The sequence below is a fragment of the Epinephelus fuscoguttatus genome, linkage group LG19 (assembly GCF_011397635.1).
Source record: "Epinephelus fuscoguttatus linkage group LG19, E.fuscoguttatus.final_Chr_v1".
Classification (NCBI taxonomy): Eukaryota; Metazoa; Chordata; class Actinopteri; order Perciformes; family Serranidae; genus Epinephelus; species Epinephelus fuscoguttatus.
In genome coordinates, this window is record NC_064770.1 from 12924724 (window position 1) to 12941778 (window position 17055).

Below are 17055 nucleotides of genomic sequence, written 5' to 3' on the forward strand. Positions count from 1 at the left end.
CAAAGTCACATAGCAACACACACACACACACACACACACAAAAACACAACTGATCCAGGCAACAGTAGAGCAGCAGCAGTTTTTTTCAGTGGAGCCTGACTTTATAGAAAGTGATACAATGCCTTCGGTTACCCGTTGGAAATCGCTGTCTAACAAAAAGGTAAAGCAGTAAAAATACTCTCAATATAGTGTACACTTAAACTGATGTTGATTGTTTTGGACAGGACTTTTTTTTAGTTGGCTAAAATACATTTTATTGCTGACCCCATCCACAGCAGTACAATGCTTAGCTTCTGTATCGGACTCCAGCCTGCTTCTCTAAACTGGGGGCATGCTGACTACAATTTACTGTAGGTAATACACTGACCATGGATAAGTACCTAATACAACCCCACTTAAAGAAAACTATCTGTTTCACTAATTTTATTACTACTATACACCAGTCTACCACAGTACAATATATTATATTACATTTTTTATTCTATTTTATATATTTCATTTTATTTCTTGATTTTAACTTCTACACTATTTTGCTTAGCTTAGCTTATTATATTTATTTGCTTGATTTTCTCTTTTTACATATTGTATGTGTTATGAGTTGTTAGAGGGAACCTGAGGGCAAAGAATTTCATTGCCAGTGCCTTCACTTCGCCTCACTGGAATTGTTGCGCATATGACAAATAAAGAACTTAAACTTTTTAACTTTAACAAAATGGGCCCTGTCAGTGTTTTATTCAGATGTTATTGTTTGATCACTATTACTGATTTATTAATGTGTAGGCTGCATTTTTAATGTTGTAGCTGTTTGAGGTGGAGCTAATTTTAACTACTTTATATTATTAGGCAGTTTAATCCTAATCCTTTTCATCACATTTTTTTTCTCAAGTAAAGCACAACTGACTAAAAACTGTACTTAAGTGCAGGTACTGAGTTACATTCCACTGCTGCATACTGAACATTGTTGTGGTTAACTACTGGCTATTTTGTACAGAAACTAGCCCAAAATCAACACCTCTTGCCATCTGGAAAGTGGCCAGTATTGCGCACCATAAAATAATAATCAATGTGAAAGCATTGCTGGAGAAGATTCATATCATTTTGTGACTGAACTTGAAAATTTAGATGCATATCAATTATAAGAACAAAAATATCTGCAATGTCACAATTTAAACACTATTTGGTAAAAGGTTAAACAAATGGTTTCCAAAAGAGGGCAACCATTAAATTTTCTAATTCAAAGAATTTCAGTATGGAAATCCAATTACAGGTCAAAATCCAGATTTATGTCTATACATCATACTGAATCATTTGCCCTGTTGGATCTCCAGATTACAAAGTGTGGATACTATCATGCCATTCATTTAAAAGTCAATCCCATTCCGAACCCCTAAGTGCAATGCATATTTTGTTAAGTGTATGTTATTTCCTGACATATTTATGCTTCTATAAAAAAGGTTAAATGACATTTTGAGATAGTGTGGTAAAAAACCCCCCACAAGATTCTTGTGTTTTCAAGGTGTCTATAGGTATCAGACACTAAAATTTAATGCTTTTAAAGACCTTTTCAAGATACTTTTTAGCCAAATTTATGACTGTTGTTGATGTATTTTTTTCCATATTCAAGCATTGCAGGTTCAATTATATCCATGGCCACATGCAGAGGTAGGTCTATGTAGGAATATGGTTCTTAGAATGAGTCTAGTCAATCTACATTTTGCCAAAAGTGCAAGCATGAAGTAAAAAGAGTTACTAGGTTCAGTGGTAGGTTTTTTTTTTTTTTTTTTTTAAAGATTAGCAACATCCGAAATAAGTACTTGCACACAGAAGAATCTGACTCATTCTGACAAAGCAAAATTAAAAGATGGATGAATGACATTAGATGTTAGTGGCAATTAAAAAAATTCAAATGGAGAGCTATTTAATGAATTTTAAGTCCTAATATTTATATAATTGAATTTAAGAGATTTTAAGACCTTTTAAGGACCCGCAGACACCCTGCATTACTGAAGGGGATCACAGGTTTTATTATACCCACCCTTAAATCTGGTTAGACTGGGTCATTGTATCCATTTTAGCTTGTGAACTACACTGATGTAACCAAATCTAGTTTGGAGATTGCTGACACAATCTCACAGTTAAATTTAGCACCAAGCCTCAGCCATTCTGGTCCCTGTTATAGACCCTCACTCTTTTAACTGCTGCTACCCAGAGGTCCGTGAATCTGTTTCCATATCGTTCATCGATTGCCTCATAAATTTAATCAAATGCTTGAAATTTAGAGAAAGAGGACAGAACAATACGTTTTCTAACAGACTCCAGTGCATTTTATTATGTTTGCTCAGATATTCATAAGAAACAGCCTGCAAGAAACCAACCTCATGGCAGATATAAATTAAAATTTCATTGACAGTATCATAAGATTATATTAATGCTAATAAACTTCCAATGAAACCACAGCGATGCTTTCATTCATTTTAAAACCTGGCTCGATACCACCAAATAGCGTGTCCCTTCCCGGCAGATGAAGTTTAAAAGCTCATTAAGCTGCACAGCTTTCAAACAGAGCTAAGATTAATTTTGAGAAAACAGTTGGACAGAAAAAGACAAAAAAAAAAATATATATATCCTGATGTGAATTGTGGTGATATGATGGTAAAAAAAACAGTCCCTGTCAATAGACATGGACAGTTCACTCTCAGTCATTTGGGTTCAGCCGCACCAAATGGAGCAGGTGTTGACAGAGACAGCAGAGCTTGACACACCCAGAGGCACAGGATGTCTGTTTAGAGCAACTGTGAGCCAGAGCTACGGACAGAGGTGAGAGAAGCTGCAGAGAACTGTCTTGAGCTGAGCACTGCTTTCATGTGTGCTTGTATCCCCCGTGGTGATCTTTCACATGGCTTTCACTTTGATCTGCTTCATCTTCATCTGCTTCTTCTCAATCTTCTTCTGCTCACGTCGCTGGGCTGCTTCCTGAAATAAGGACCAAAGAAAAACTGGAATTACGACCTTGTGTTTGTATGCCTCAGTGAACCAGTCAAGTTGCATTTACAGTTTACATTCATGTCTGTGAAAACATGGATGCTTCACACACATTTTCCCCCGGCAGCACAGAAGAACCATACAATCAGCACAGTTTCAAGATGGACACCCAAGATTACTGTCACCAGTTCAGTATCTCATCAAATGTCTCCGCTTTTGTTTCTCTGAGTCATGACTTTGATGGCTAGAAAAGTGTTTTTGCTGAACATTATGATATAACAGTGAAGTTGACCTTTGACCTACTGCATATGAATGATTATCACTTCATTTTATCCAATGAGAAATTTATGTAAAATTTTGACAAAATTAGCATATCAATTTCATGGCCAGAAACATGTTTTATGAGGTCACAGTGACCTTGATCTCTGATCACCAAATTCTTATCAGTTCATTCTTGAGTCCAAGTGGACATTTGTGCCAAATTTGAGGAAATCAAATCAAAAAAGATGTTACAGTCACGAGAATGAGACGGATGCAAGGTCACAGTGAGCTTGACCTTTGAACTCCAAAACCTGATCAGTTAATCATTAAGTCCAAGTGGATATTTGTACCAAATTTGAAAAAAATATAAATAAAATTCCTCAAGGAGCTCTTGAGACATCGCGCTCACAACAATAGGCCCGTTTCCACCGCAGGAACTTCGGGGTAAATTTATGGGGCCGGGGCCGTTGGTGCATGTCTCCACCGCAGGAACCACCCCCCAAGGACAGAGTTCCGGAACTTTTACAGGGGCTAAACAAGTCCCTGCCTCGGGGTAGGTACTCAGAACGGCCACGAAAAACTCCTGGCTGGGGCTTGGGGATTACTTGGTGCTGACTGGATATACTCAAGGCGGAATGTGACATCAACAGAAAGCAACAAAATAGCCGACATTTTTAAAACTCAGCAGACGAGGGTTAGCTCGTTCATAGCTTCCACCGCTATGTAACTCAATAAATGGTCCGTGAAAAACATATTTTTTTCCGGCGGATATCTTAGTTACAACATGATTGAGCTAGCAAAGCAGTTTTGTATTGCTATGTGTGGTATTTATTCAGTTTTGGGAAATCACGATGTCTAGAAAGCGTCAGCTGACAGGGACAGCTAACAGCAGCAGCAAAGCTAACATCAGGACGTCATCTGTTAAAAGCCTCCCGTTGCCGGAAACGACATGAAACTACTCCAACTCACTAAACTCACAAAGTGGTCCATTACAGACACCGCTATCGGCTAACAGCTAACAGCGTCCCTACGTCACCCCGGTCAAAATGGTTGCGCAACGATTACATCACATACAGAGCCCGGTAACTTTACAGGAACCTTCCTACTACTCCACTCTCTCAGTGGAGACACGGCGGTTGAGAGGGCCGAGCGAGGGGACGTTCATGTAGTAGTTCCTGCCCCCCAAATAGTACCAGGAACTTCTTCAATGGAAACGGGCCTAATGAGACAGGCAAAGCCAAAGTGACCTCGACCTTTGACCACCAAAATCTAACCAGTTCATCGTTGGGTCCAAGTGGACGTTTGTGCCAAATTTGAAGTAATTCCCTGAAGGCATTCTTGAGATGTTCATGTTCACAGGACTGGGACAGACAAATGGACGAACTGAAGATAGATCTAGATGAGTAAAATTGATAGGACTCATGTCTGTACTCAAAATATGAACATACTGGTTTAGTTTAGCGGAGCATAGAGACAGGAACCTGACTACCTGCTACCTGACTGCCCAAAATCTACCTACTAACAGGTACCCTCAGAGCTTAGTTAACAAGTTACATATAAAAAAGTGTAACAAGACAAGTTATGATTTAACAGGGAGGTTTTGTGGCTAATTATTGTTTTCTTTTACGGCTTTGATTCTGTACAGACTAACTGGCTGCTGTCTCCAGCTACACATTTATCATAAAGACTTGACAGTGTTATCAATTCTCTCATCAAACCCATGGCAATAAAGTAAATAAGTAGATATCCCAAAATGTTAAGCTATTCATTTAAGGATCTTTTTTGTGCAGTTCGTTTACGGCATTCCCAACCTCCAGACGACGCTGTCTCTCAGGGTCCTCCTCATTCATGATCCTCTCCTTCTCGGCTCTCTTCTTCTCCTCTCTGCGTGTCTGGGCTGCCTCCTGACGCTGAGCATGAGTCTGCTTCAGGAAGTTCTCCTCCACACGGGCACGGTTTCTGTCAGCTTTCAGTTTGCCCTTAATAAACAGGGAGGATAGAAGGGACTCTTAGCTGCACATTCTTGAAAAGCACAGCAAACAAGTGGGGCACCAGAGCACTTAAATCCTGCTCACCTCCCTGTTGAGACGGAGCTTCTTGACTTTATCGATGCTGTAGATCACCATGTTCATGAGAGGGAGCAGAGAGTCCATGTCTTTGGGAGAGGTGTTGCCCATGCCAGGCACTGCGCACACACACGAAGTGTTCATTAAACATCATAGAATCAAATTATGGGGTCATAGATAGTGGGAAAGACAAAATACTCACCATTAAATGTAAACAACAGCGTCTTCTTGGTCTCAGGCAGCTTTAAGGGCTGACCCTCCCTGAAAAACGGCACGGGAACTTTCAGCACCACGAGGAAAATATTAACATTCTCAATAAATTCCATTTGAGAAATTCCAAAAATAAAGAGATTAAATAAATACTTACTCTTGCATAACTTTTGGACCAGAAAATTGGTCCGAGAAATGGATGGACTCGATCTTGTCTGCATGATTGGTGATATAATGCACCATCTAAAAATATCAAAAGCAGATTCAGAGGCATGAGAGAGCTATATTTTAAGAGTGGAAGATGTTGTCTGACAAATAAAAAAAAAACCCTGTTCAGTATTCTGAGACTCTGCAGTGCCTTGTGAGATAGGCATAAGAAGACTTTACCTTGTTGTCCATCACCCCATCCGTGACCTCACCCATCTCACTTAGAATAGCAAGGGAGTCTGGGAGCCCATACTTAGCCCCGGACTTAGGCTTATCACCGCAGAACTCACTCTATGGAAAAACAACAAAAACCAACACCATTATAACAGTACTGTATAAAAAAAACACAGCTTAAGACTGCATCCGTTTGATATATATTTACCAAGTCCTGCATCTCCTTCTGAAGCCTGGCCATCGCCTTCTTGGTGCCAACAGCAAACACAAAAGTGTCCATGTCCTCATCATTAAGCGTCACTTTGATTTGCTACAAATAGACAGATACTCACAGTGAGACAATGACTCTGACTATTACTACTACTTTTACAAGCACAAGCCAGGGCATCTATATTTTGTGTTCCACTTCACAGACTTATTTGAACTGCTATTTGGCTGCTACGTACCACTTGATCACAGGCGGGCCTCATCATCCTGGCCAGAACATTGAGCAGGTCCTGCCTCTTCAGAAACTGGCACAGACCACAGGGAACATTACATGACTGTATATTTAACAGCAACACACACCCATGCATAAAACACACTGTCTATACCTTGAGTTGGATCAGCATGCCTTCACAGCACACACGCCCGGAGCACCACAGGTTGTAGATGTGTTCATTTTCCTGATTCAGCTTCCCTGTGCTCACTGCTTCTTTACTGGTGCCATCGTCACCTATACATACAAATTATTGACATTAACACAAGATCTGTTCCATAATAACCGTCACCATTTTGTTCATTGCTTTCTCACACTGCTGCTGTGTATAGGAGGCAACTCAGAGGTGGAGGAACTCACCCACTAGTGCAAAGTTGCTCTCTAGAAGCTCCCTGTGTGAGTTGAACCAAGCCTGAGCAAGGCGACTGTTCTTGTTCTTGCCGATGATGTAGTTCATGATGTAGGCCAACAGGCCTGTCACCATCAGGATCTCCATGTAGTAACTCTCCCAGCTGTTCTGCAGATGGGCAGGAACCTGCAGAGAAACAACAAGTGGTCATCAGTATGACAGCTGGACCGATAGTAAAGTTTTGTTGGCCAGTGCATGAAAGCGCAAGGGGAACTTAGTCTTTTTCCAACTGAATATAGTTACATAACATAAACAATTTTAATGTGAATGTTAGATTTGGTTATGTTTTTTTTTTTTTTTTTTTTTTTTAAAATTGCGACCAGGATACACGCAGTTGACAAAACAACATGTAACATCATATTTTTTGCAGTCAGCAGGAACCATGTGCCCAGTCAGAGCCTAAGCAGATCACAATCAGCAGGGGACAGGAGAGTGTGAAACTTGCCTCTGAGAAGATTTCAGCAATAAACCCAGCTTACCGTGTGGATTATGAGGGGGTCCTTCATGGAGTGGCTAGGCTTGTCCATGTCCCCAATCCCCTCAAACTCTTCCTGGTCATATTTGCTGTATATGTCCTGATCCTAGAGAAACATAAAGTTGAATCATCTGTAGATTCTGTGTAAATCTGTATAATGCCACACATATAGATAAAATAGTTATTATAAAAGGTGTGCTAAAATATTATGCTGTAGCCAGTAAGACAAGGCTGTGTACCTGTGTCTCTGAGTCTTCAAAACCATCCATGCCATCCTCCAGCTCCACAGTGGCTTCATCTTCATCTTCATCGTCCTCAGGCTGCGAGGACGGCGAAGCCCGAGGCGGAGGGGCAGTTTCTGCCTCCGGTGCTGGATCGTCATTCATGTCCTCAAACTCAGCAAAGTCATTGTCATCAAAGTCTGCAAGGTCCTCGCCATCATCAAAGTCATCATTGTAGCGTCCCCTGGAAACAGGAAGGGCCAGGAGGAGCAGTAGTGCAGGTATCAGGAGGAGATGCGCGCTACGCATGGTGGGACCTGCACCAAAGCAGAAAAACTGAGTTAACATTAGTTGGCACAACAGACAGGAAAACATATAAATAGGGGTGGTTAAACAAGTTAAACAAACAGGGAAGGTCAAATGCAGAAGTTTATCATGTCTACATAGATAATAAACAATAGGAAGGATAAAGCTTGCTCAAACTTTAAAACAAGAAGTGAAAAGCCAAATCAGTTCAGAAATCTGTCAACTACTACATGCTGCAAGGTGCTTATGTATTAGTCATTTTAGATTTTGTATATCTTACTTCTGTACAGGTTGTGTCTTCCTGGTTTTAAAGGCTGCCATTATATTAAAGTAATGCAATTTTCTGAACTTACCAGACTGTTCTGTTGTTTTATTGCTTTAATATTGTGTAAATATCCAATAGTCCAATAGTCAACTCTACAATATCCTTATCAAGGTATTTGGTCATAATATTTTGATTTTCTCTGTATCGCCCAGCCTTACTTGGAAGCATAACCTGATATAAATCCATAAAGTGTGGTGAATGTGTCAACCTACTACAATTATTCACTCCAAGCTGCCAAGGTTACACATGCAAATATTTAACATGGTAGTCCAGACTGGGGCCTCTGTAGTCAACAGTTATATTTGTGACAAGAGTCCACGTTTATTAAAATGGTTCACGTTTCAGAAATCGAGTCAGTGCCTGCTCACACACTGGGAGTCCATGTGACAAACCCCAAAGAGAGACTAACTAATCTCTAAGGACAGAGACTAGCTAGAAAACAATGACTAAGGAAGAGAAGGAAGTCCAGTGAGCCAGTGTTGGGAAACGTTTTAATCTCTGCGTACGCTGTCACTTTGTCATTGCGAATAAAACAGGATAAAGCTACAAAATACCACAATAAGACATTTTAATGACAGACTGCGACACTACCGGGGCAACATAAAGGTCAAACTTAGGACGCTGTACTAGCTGGGGGTTGAATATTCAACCAGAAAGCTGTCGCGAGCCCAACTAACTTTACCCAAAGACCCAACGTTGCTACCTTCCACGCTTGCTAACGGGCTGAAATAATGGGATATGTCTCACTTACTTTAGTGGCATTCTAGTAAAAACTATCACTGTGGACTTGTGACATACGTAGAATTAAACCACAAACCGTAGTCATAATCACAGTACCCGCCCCATCCCCCAGCACCCTCTCACTTTATCATTAGCTGTTAGCAAATCTGACGTTAGCATGCTAACGGTGGCTAACTAGCATGGCACCTTGTTGCTAACGCTCACCCCAAAACCTGTACGGAAAGCAGCGTTTTTTTCCCTTTAACACAACTCGCTACGTTAAATGGGACTTATTAAAACAAAATAAGTGGACTAACCGGATAAGGAGCTTACCTGGAGAGTTACAGTGACAATAACCGTAACGCTGGTTGAGCTAAAGCAGCCTGAACCGTCCTTGTAGTGATGTTACGCCTGAAGCAGTGGAGTACTCGACACGGGGCTGACCTTTCAAAATAAAAGCATCGCAACAGGATGTGACACTGACCCCCTTTACATTATTCCTTGTGTATCCCTCTCATTAATTCCTTACAGCAAGATTCAGTTTTGAAAGTGACGTGTGTTCCTTTTGCAATACAGGTAGTGATACCACGGAGAATTAATTATTTTCTTGTCAACTTTATTGGAAACAAATGGAATAATGATTTAATTAAAAAATGTTATCTGTCCAGTTTAAATCACCTGTTAGTGTAATGTATGGACTTGTTAAGACAGAGGCTAGAAAATCAGCAGCAATCCTCATAATGGCATAATATTATATGCACAGAGCCGAATTCATGAAACCCCACCTATTTGAATGGGTTTTTTTTGGAATGAATTTCGCCTAAATTGTAAATATAGGAGGTTAAAATCTGCAAAAGAACAGCTAGGGTGTGTAAGATTGTACAAATTGATAGAGTTTGAATGCACCAACCTTTCATTCAAAATGAACACCATTTATATTTAGATATTTATTTGTATTATTTACATTCTTCTGTGTCTATTTTGTTATATATATATATATATATATATATATATATATATATATATATATATATATATATAATAAAAAAAGCTCATCTATTTTGAAGTTACAGGAGGCGTGTTTGTGTATACAACAGACGGCTTTGATTTATAATCACGTTTTGCTTCCCTCTAGTGGCGATACCGAGTAACTACAACTATCCGTCAAGTTAGACACAATACACTAGGTATATTCCGGTTCGAACTTCTAAAATAAAACTTTTTTTTCAACATTTCTAGTTAAATTTCAATACTAGACAGTTGGAAATGTGGTTAAAACCACGAGAACGGGAATATTAGTAATGTTTGGCCCAAAATGTACCCAGAAATTTAATGTGAAGTACGTGTGATGTAGTCACTGTATTCACATTTATGCTCACTGAAAATGCAATTGTTGGTGTCATTATTGGTTTTACTTTTCTTTTTAAGGCAGGCAAAAGAATAAGAATATAGTAGTGTACAGAGTCAATTGTTTTCTTTGCATATCAGTCATAATTATGCAATGTATTTATTGCGGACATTGCGAACAAACTCATAGACGTTGAAAAATTAAACGTTTTAGATTAAAATGAAAACTACAGATGAATATTCTAACAATTTTGTGAACAAATACACATAAATATAAACCATTTGCCGACAGTGTTTTTAATAAGAGCCTTCAATGTGTCTTTATTTTTTAAGTTTTTACAGACAAAGTATGACGTAAATCACAAATAGTGTGAGATTTGGTAGAAACTCACAAAGTCTGGCTTAATGGATGTATATTTTTGTCAAAGAAACAGTTATTTAAATAATAAAATCATACTTTGTTGTTAAAAAAAAAATCATTTTTAAAATAATGACCTGCTTTTATTCTTTGTAAATAATAACCGGAAGTCAGTTGTGTTTTGTTGGACTTGACAGCGCTATAGATCGTAACGAGCAATGCTACTCTTTGTTAAGTAAAGTGGTGAGAAATCTTGCTCGAAAACAACATCTATTTAATTAAATGGTCATTACCACCACACCTGCTGGTATTTGTTATCGCAAGTTAAAGTAACTGACAATTGTTGGCTTGGAGGACTACTTATTTTGTAGTTAGCTAACGGTAGCGTGTTAGCTGCTCGGACAACAGCTGTAGGTCGGGAGGATGTCGCTTCACGGCAAAAGAAAAGAAATCTACAAATACGAGGCGCCATGGACGGTGTACGCGATGAACTGGAGCGTCCGTCCAGACAAACGCTTTCGGTTGGCGCTCGGGAGCTTTGTGGAGGAATACAACAACAAGGTGCGTAGTGTGGTCATGGCCATTCATCGGCTAACAGTGGAGGTGGTAACGTTAGCGAGCTAATGCTAATGCTAATGCTAGCTGTCCTGCGCAGCACCAAGAAATAAAATTACTGTGTCTATTTTGTTGTCAGTCCTCAGTGACACACAAATAACCAAAGTTCCTGTGTAGATATTCTGCAAGAATGCCGTTGTGTCTGTCATATCAATGTTCCTCAGTAAAACTATATATAGCTAAGTCTATTTCTAACCCTTGTTGCTCTGTAAACAGCCATTTAGCTGCCTTGCAGTAACAATTAATGTGTGTGTTTGCTCCTGCACAGGTTCAGCTGGTGGGTTTGGAAGAGGAGAGCTCCGAATTCGTCTGCAGGAACACGTTTGACCATCCTTACCCCACCACCAAGATCATGTGGATCCCAGACACGAAGGGGGTGTACCCGGACCTGCTGGCCACCAGTGGAGACTACCTGCGCATATGGAGGGTAGGATATTTGATCTCACAGGATGAGTCTGATGATATGTCTGTTGTTTATATGTCATCAAATTCCTTGTTGTGCAGCAGTTGCTGTCAAAAACTGGTGCAGATATAAAATATCTATAAACAGATCCTTAACTAATCCAAAATATACATGAAATCGAGGTCCATTGTTGCCCAAATGCTTCACTGTTATAAACACATCAGTGTGTGTCACAGTTGCACTGGGTGATATGATCCTTCCTTACAATAAATAGGGGTGCTGTGATTATGTTTCAAGTCAATTCCACACACACACACACACACACACACCATCCTGCCTCTTACTAGAGCAGGGGTTCCCAAACTTGGGGTCCTGAGCCCCACTACGGGTCACCAAAGCTTCATGGGGGTCATGGACTTGCTTGATTTTAGGGGTGTAAGACAACACAAAATAATTAAAAAATGATACTGCGGGACTATATCTCTGCATTTCATTCATTGCTGTTAGAAAAAATAAAGTTTTGATTATTGTTCCAGATTTAATTTTGGGTAAAAATTAATCTTAAGAGCACGGTGAAGACCTGAACACAAGCTATAGTCACAGAATCTTCACTGTCTGCTAAACAGCCTTGTCCTACATTAGAAAACTACACTGTTGAAACAACCAAATAACAAACAATAAAATGTCTCAAAGGTTTGTAAAATAAAACACATAAGACAGATAGAGAACTTAATTAAAAGTCACTAAAAGTGAAAGGAAAAACTCATCTCTGCAATCTTTACAGGACATCCTTTGCTCAAAATCCAAATCACTTGTTTTACAAGAACTTTATGTAGGTATCTCGTTCATTATTTGGGTTAATTGTACAATCTATTAGTTGTTCTGTACTATTATTGATATGCATTGAATTTAATATGAACTGCACTTAAAATATTTCCCTTCGTCAGGGGTCATTGGTTTACTCAGTGATAGAAAAGGGGTCCTATTGGAACCACTGCTGTAGGGCACCAACTGTGTATTGATCCACAGCTAGAAATAGTTCCCAACAAGTGCTCTTTTCACTCCTGTTTAAAACAATGTCCTACAGCGTTTAAAAAAAAAAAGACACTATATATTTGTAACAAAGTCAGAAAGTGTTAAGAGATGAACATTACTGATTTTGCCTTTTGTCTGGTTTTGTCTGACTCGTTTTCAGTCTTACTGCTTAACTCCCCGCCTGTCCCTGTGATCTACAGTTGTGCATGATTACACTTCAAGAAGACATCTGTATCTGAATTTAGCGCTTGTTTTCAGAAGTCTGCTCACTGACAAATTCCTTTACATTTATCACGCAGGTCAGCGACACAGAAACACGTCTCGAATGTTTGCTGAATAACAACAAGAACTCCGACTTCTGTGCTCCCCTCACCTCCTTTGACTGGAATGAAGTTGACCCCAATCTGCTGGGTGAGAGATCCACTCTGATAAATAGTTTGGAGGTTATACATCGGGCTTTGTTGCTCTTTCAGTTGTGTTGTTCAACGTGTTTGTTCATTCTGCAGGAACTTCCAGCATCGACACCACCTGCACAATCTGGGGGTTGGAGACCGGTCAGGTGTTGGGACGGGTTAACCTGGTGTCCGGACATGTAAAAACCCAGCTGATCGCTCATGACAAAGAGGTCTGTGTGTACCTGTGCTGTGAAAAAGAAGCCCTATGTGTTTTTGTACACAAAAACATTTAGATCAGTGTTGGTGTGTCTGTGCAGGTGTATGACATCGCGTTCAGCCGTGCAGGAGGTGGCAGAGACATGTTTGCCTCTGTGGGAGCTGATGGATCCGTCCGCATGTTTGACCTTCGGCACCTGGAACACAGCACCATCATCTATGAAGACCCCCAGCACCACCCGCTGCTCCGCCTCTGCTGGAATAAACAGGACCCCAACTACTTGGCCACAATGGCCATGGACGGCATGGAGGTCAGTTTGCTGTGGATCCTTCACTACCCATCTTTCTGCCCATTGTTTTTTTTTTGTATTAACATTGATTGTTAATTGATTCCTGAAGGATTTTGTGTTCCCTTTCCAGCTCCATAAGCACAAGAAACATGAAATATTAAAGTTTATGGACACTTCACCACTGTTCTGTTTGATAGGTGGTCATCCTGGACGTGCGTGTGCCTTGCACTCCAGTGGCTCGGCTGAACAACCATCGGGCTTGTGTAAACGGCATCGCCTGGGCCCCTCACTCATCATGTCACATCTGTACTGCAGGTAAAAGCACCTACAGATAGTGGGATATACATAGTTGAAAAAAACAGATGCTACCATAGACATGTTTTTAAAATGAAAAAACAAAACAAAAACAAGTCTGGTCATTGTACTGGCATTTTTAATTGTCAAACGCCTTAAAAGAGAGTGTGGGAAAACAACACAAAATGCCAAGTTTTGAAAGTGAGTTTGAGGTAAATATGTACTCAGCAGTGCTCTCTTGTTTAATGCCTCAAAATTCAGCCTTTTAAACATGTTTTTCCTCACAGTAGCTAACTTTCATCTGAAACAGCCCAAACTCCTACAGTGTTCAGGGACATTAAAGGGACACACTCCCCAAATGAAGTGTGCATCTACTCATTGACCAAAAGCTTGTGCTTGTGACAGCTAGAGGTGTAAACATTAATGGCGTCCTCCTCCGCTGAGTTGTAACATTAGCTGCTCAGTGGTGCGAGGTGAGCTAGCAGTAGATGCACGCTTCCGTCTGTGCTGCAGTAATAAGGTTGGTGGGTGTAGGTTGGTAGAAAGAAAATAGTTCCCACATGAAACTGCTCACAACAAGGACTGTGGACTATTTCAAGTAACTGGGTTGGATTTTCTGGAAAGAGACATTGCTCTTGAGGTCTTTTAAAGGTATTTTTTTGGTAGAGAAAAGGCAGACATTTTTACAGCCAATATCTCCAACACTCAGCAACTCACACCAAAACAATCTAGATTATAAATAGCACTACAGGTAAGAGGAAGAAATTGTGTTTTTGATTCGGGGGTAAACTGTTCCTTTAAGGCTTAACTTTATTTGTAATCTGTATTTCTCTGCTCTCTGTCCGACACATCTCTTTTAATGCCCTCTCTGCACGTCTTCTCAGCCGATGACCACCAGGCTCTGATCTGGGACATCCAGCAGATGCCGCGCGCCATTGAGGATCCCATCCTGGCCTACACTGCCGAAGGGGAGATCAACAACGTGCAGTGGGCCTCCACGCAGCCGGACTGGATTGCCATCTGCTACAACAACTGCCTGGAGATCCTGCGTGTCTAAAGCCACGAACACTTAGACCACGAAGAGAAGGATTGTTGTTTCAGATTTGGACTTCATTTTTAGTCGTCGTCCCACTGCTTTCAAGACCAGGACGATGTCACGAGTGAACTTCCTGAACGTGTTTGGAGTATCACACACACCTACTCCACAATAACCTGGTTTACACTTTCTCCCATGTCTTTACTCCATTGTTCTATTAAACGTGTTTAAGCTCTTATTTATTTTGCTCTCAAGGTAGTGTTCAGAAGCTTTGGACTCTGAGCAGTTGTCTATGAAATTCAGATTTTTATACTTTTGGTGTGATTTCAGCCAGCTGTGAGATTATGATGAAGGGTTTAGATGTTGTGTGTTTCATCTGTTTGAGTTGTAAAGGTTGATACAAACTACTGTAGATGGCAGAAGATGACCTCTCTAAGATGTAGTGATATGTCGTAGCCTTCTTGTGGACTCATACCATATTATTGGTGACTCAAAGTATATTATAGTCTTGTTTACCCCCTGTGGCAATTAAACCCATTTCAAATGGGTGTGTGTCCTCCCACAGTATGATGGTACGAGGCTCAAACTTGTGACCTGTGCAATTTTTATAAATCGTAAAATAACCTGAGAGGGATTCGTATTGTCACTGCAGTGGTGTTTGTCATCATACGGTGTGTTTTAGTTTGGCTGGTGACACTGTAAGGCAGCCATGTACAGCAACACTCAGAACCTACCAGAGCAACGTCGTTCAGCCTTTTTAAACTCCCTACTTATTCTCTTCTTCTTTATTTGTAGAAGGTTGTGCATTGAAAGCTGCATTTTCTTTGTGTGTTAGAGTGAGTTGTGGAATGGCAGGAGAGCGAAGCAACTTCCTGACTGTGTCTGCCTCTCTTTTTGTTGTTTTCAATAATTAAAGGGTCATGTCCTTGTAGCATGCCATTACAAGGCAAAAATGTACATACATATAAATATATCAACTTGAGATGTTGGTAAGACAAGTGTTCATGTTGTAGCTTTTTCATAAAGTTTATTATTGAATTTGCTCTAATAAATTGTATTCCTCCATGTCCTAGGAACAAACTTGTTGATGTCCATGCATTTTTTTGTAACTGATTATCCTCGTTAAAAAGGTGTGCCTATGGATGTACTCCCACAGGCAATTTAAAGTCACCAACCTAAGAGGAAGGTGGAAAACCCACAGAAAACCCTGCTAACAATCATGCTTACTCCACAGTAAGACTGTCCTGAATATCAGTTTTTTAGCATCCAAGTTTCACTGAGAAACCGCTTTTTTGAAACATCAGCTAGACATAAAGAATACTTGGCAAGAAGGCTAAGCTATTACAGTTTTGTGCCAAGCTCATTGTCGATTTGTGATATGTCAGTTTCCTTATGCATATTTGGCACTTGACTTTTTGGGGGTTACCTTCGCAAATCTTTGAACCAATTCCAGATGTTTGACTTTCTTAACATCTTGCTAGTGTGTCACACTAGCTTGTCACGTGTGGTCACACTGTCGCAGTCAAAGTAACTCTGGAGTGCTGGTGACTGATGTTAGATGGGAGCGAGTAAGAGTCACAAAACTATCACTAACTTAAAATGTCCTTGTCTGAGAATAACTAAAATTAACTACCGTTGATGCACAATCAATAATGTTGGATTACTATTTCTTAAATTATAGGCTATTTTGTGGGTATGTACAGTATACATATAAACTAGAGTAACTGCCTCACAGCTGTATGCCTCCATGCACCTGTCAGGTAGCAGTTACAGTTTACATCTGTGTCTGAAAACATGGATGCTTCACACAAAACCTTTCCCTGCAGCACAGAAGATTTATACAATCAGCACAGTTTCAAGGTGGGCACTAAATTATTAGGACACTTTTCGCACAGTCCTTAAATATGTGTAACTTTAAGCCTTAATAAAATGTAAATGGGTGAAATCTATCAAAATTTTAGATCTGGCATTCATAGATGGACGGTCATCCTGAAAACAAACCCCCAGCCATGGCTATCGGTGGTGTGGAGGAATAAATACAGTATTTTCAAGAGCTACTTTGGAAGCCAGTTACCATGGCACCAATCAAAGCTTTGCAGCACTCACGTCAGCTCTCCCACACAGAGAGGTCCATTTGAACACACACCATTTAAACTCTAAGACCACAGTGCCCCTTGTTGTTTTGTTTGTCTAGTTGCAATTGGTCCACTGTCTCCTTGTACTATTAGTTCA

The 17055-nt window shown here is 40.2% G+C and overlaps 2 protein-coding genes across 3 annotated transcripts; one reads left to right on the forward strand and one right to left on the reverse strand.

Moving 5' to 3' along the window:
- Nucleotides 1-2301: 2301 nt before the first annotated feature.
- ccdc47 (coiled-coil domain containing 47) lies at nt 2302-9278 on the reverse strand. Of its 2 annotated transcripts, XM_049561957.1 has the most exons (13): nt 9168-9278; nt 7502-7800; nt 7267-7368; nt 6739-6913; nt 6494-6615; nt 6347-6412; nt 6109-6210; nt 5907-6017; nt 5677-5762; nt 5512-5570; nt 5319-5428; nt 5055-5222; nt 2302-2973 (listed from the first exon to the last, which is right to left on the reverse strand). In XM_049561957.1, the coding sequence occupies exons 2-13, from the start codon at nt 7790-7792 to the stop codon at nt 2893-2895; spliced, it is 1473 nt and encodes a 490-aa protein (XP_049417914.1). In that variant the 5' UTR covers nt 7793-7800; nt 9168-9278; the 3' UTR covers nt 2302-2892. The 2 variants fall into 2 exon arrangements, with proteins under 2 accessions (XP_049417914.1, XP_049417915.1); XM_049561958.1 differs by lacking the exon at nt 9168-9278 and having other exon boundaries at nt 7502-7812.
- A 1445-nt stretch (nt 9279-10723) lies between these two features.
- On the forward strand, nt 10724-15903 carry dcaf7 (ddb1 and cul4 associated factor 7). Its single transcript, XM_049561961.1, has 7 exons — nt 10724-11100; nt 11423-11581; nt 12892-13003; nt 13099-13217; nt 13305-13514; nt 13691-13808; nt 14672-15903. Exons 1-7 carry the CDS (start codon nt 10963-10965, stop codon nt 14842-14844), a joined length of 1029 nt encoding a protein of 342 aa, XP_049417918.1. The 5' UTR covers nt 10724-10962; the 3' UTR covers nt 14845-15903.
- Nucleotides 15904-17055: the final 1152 nt, after the last annotated feature.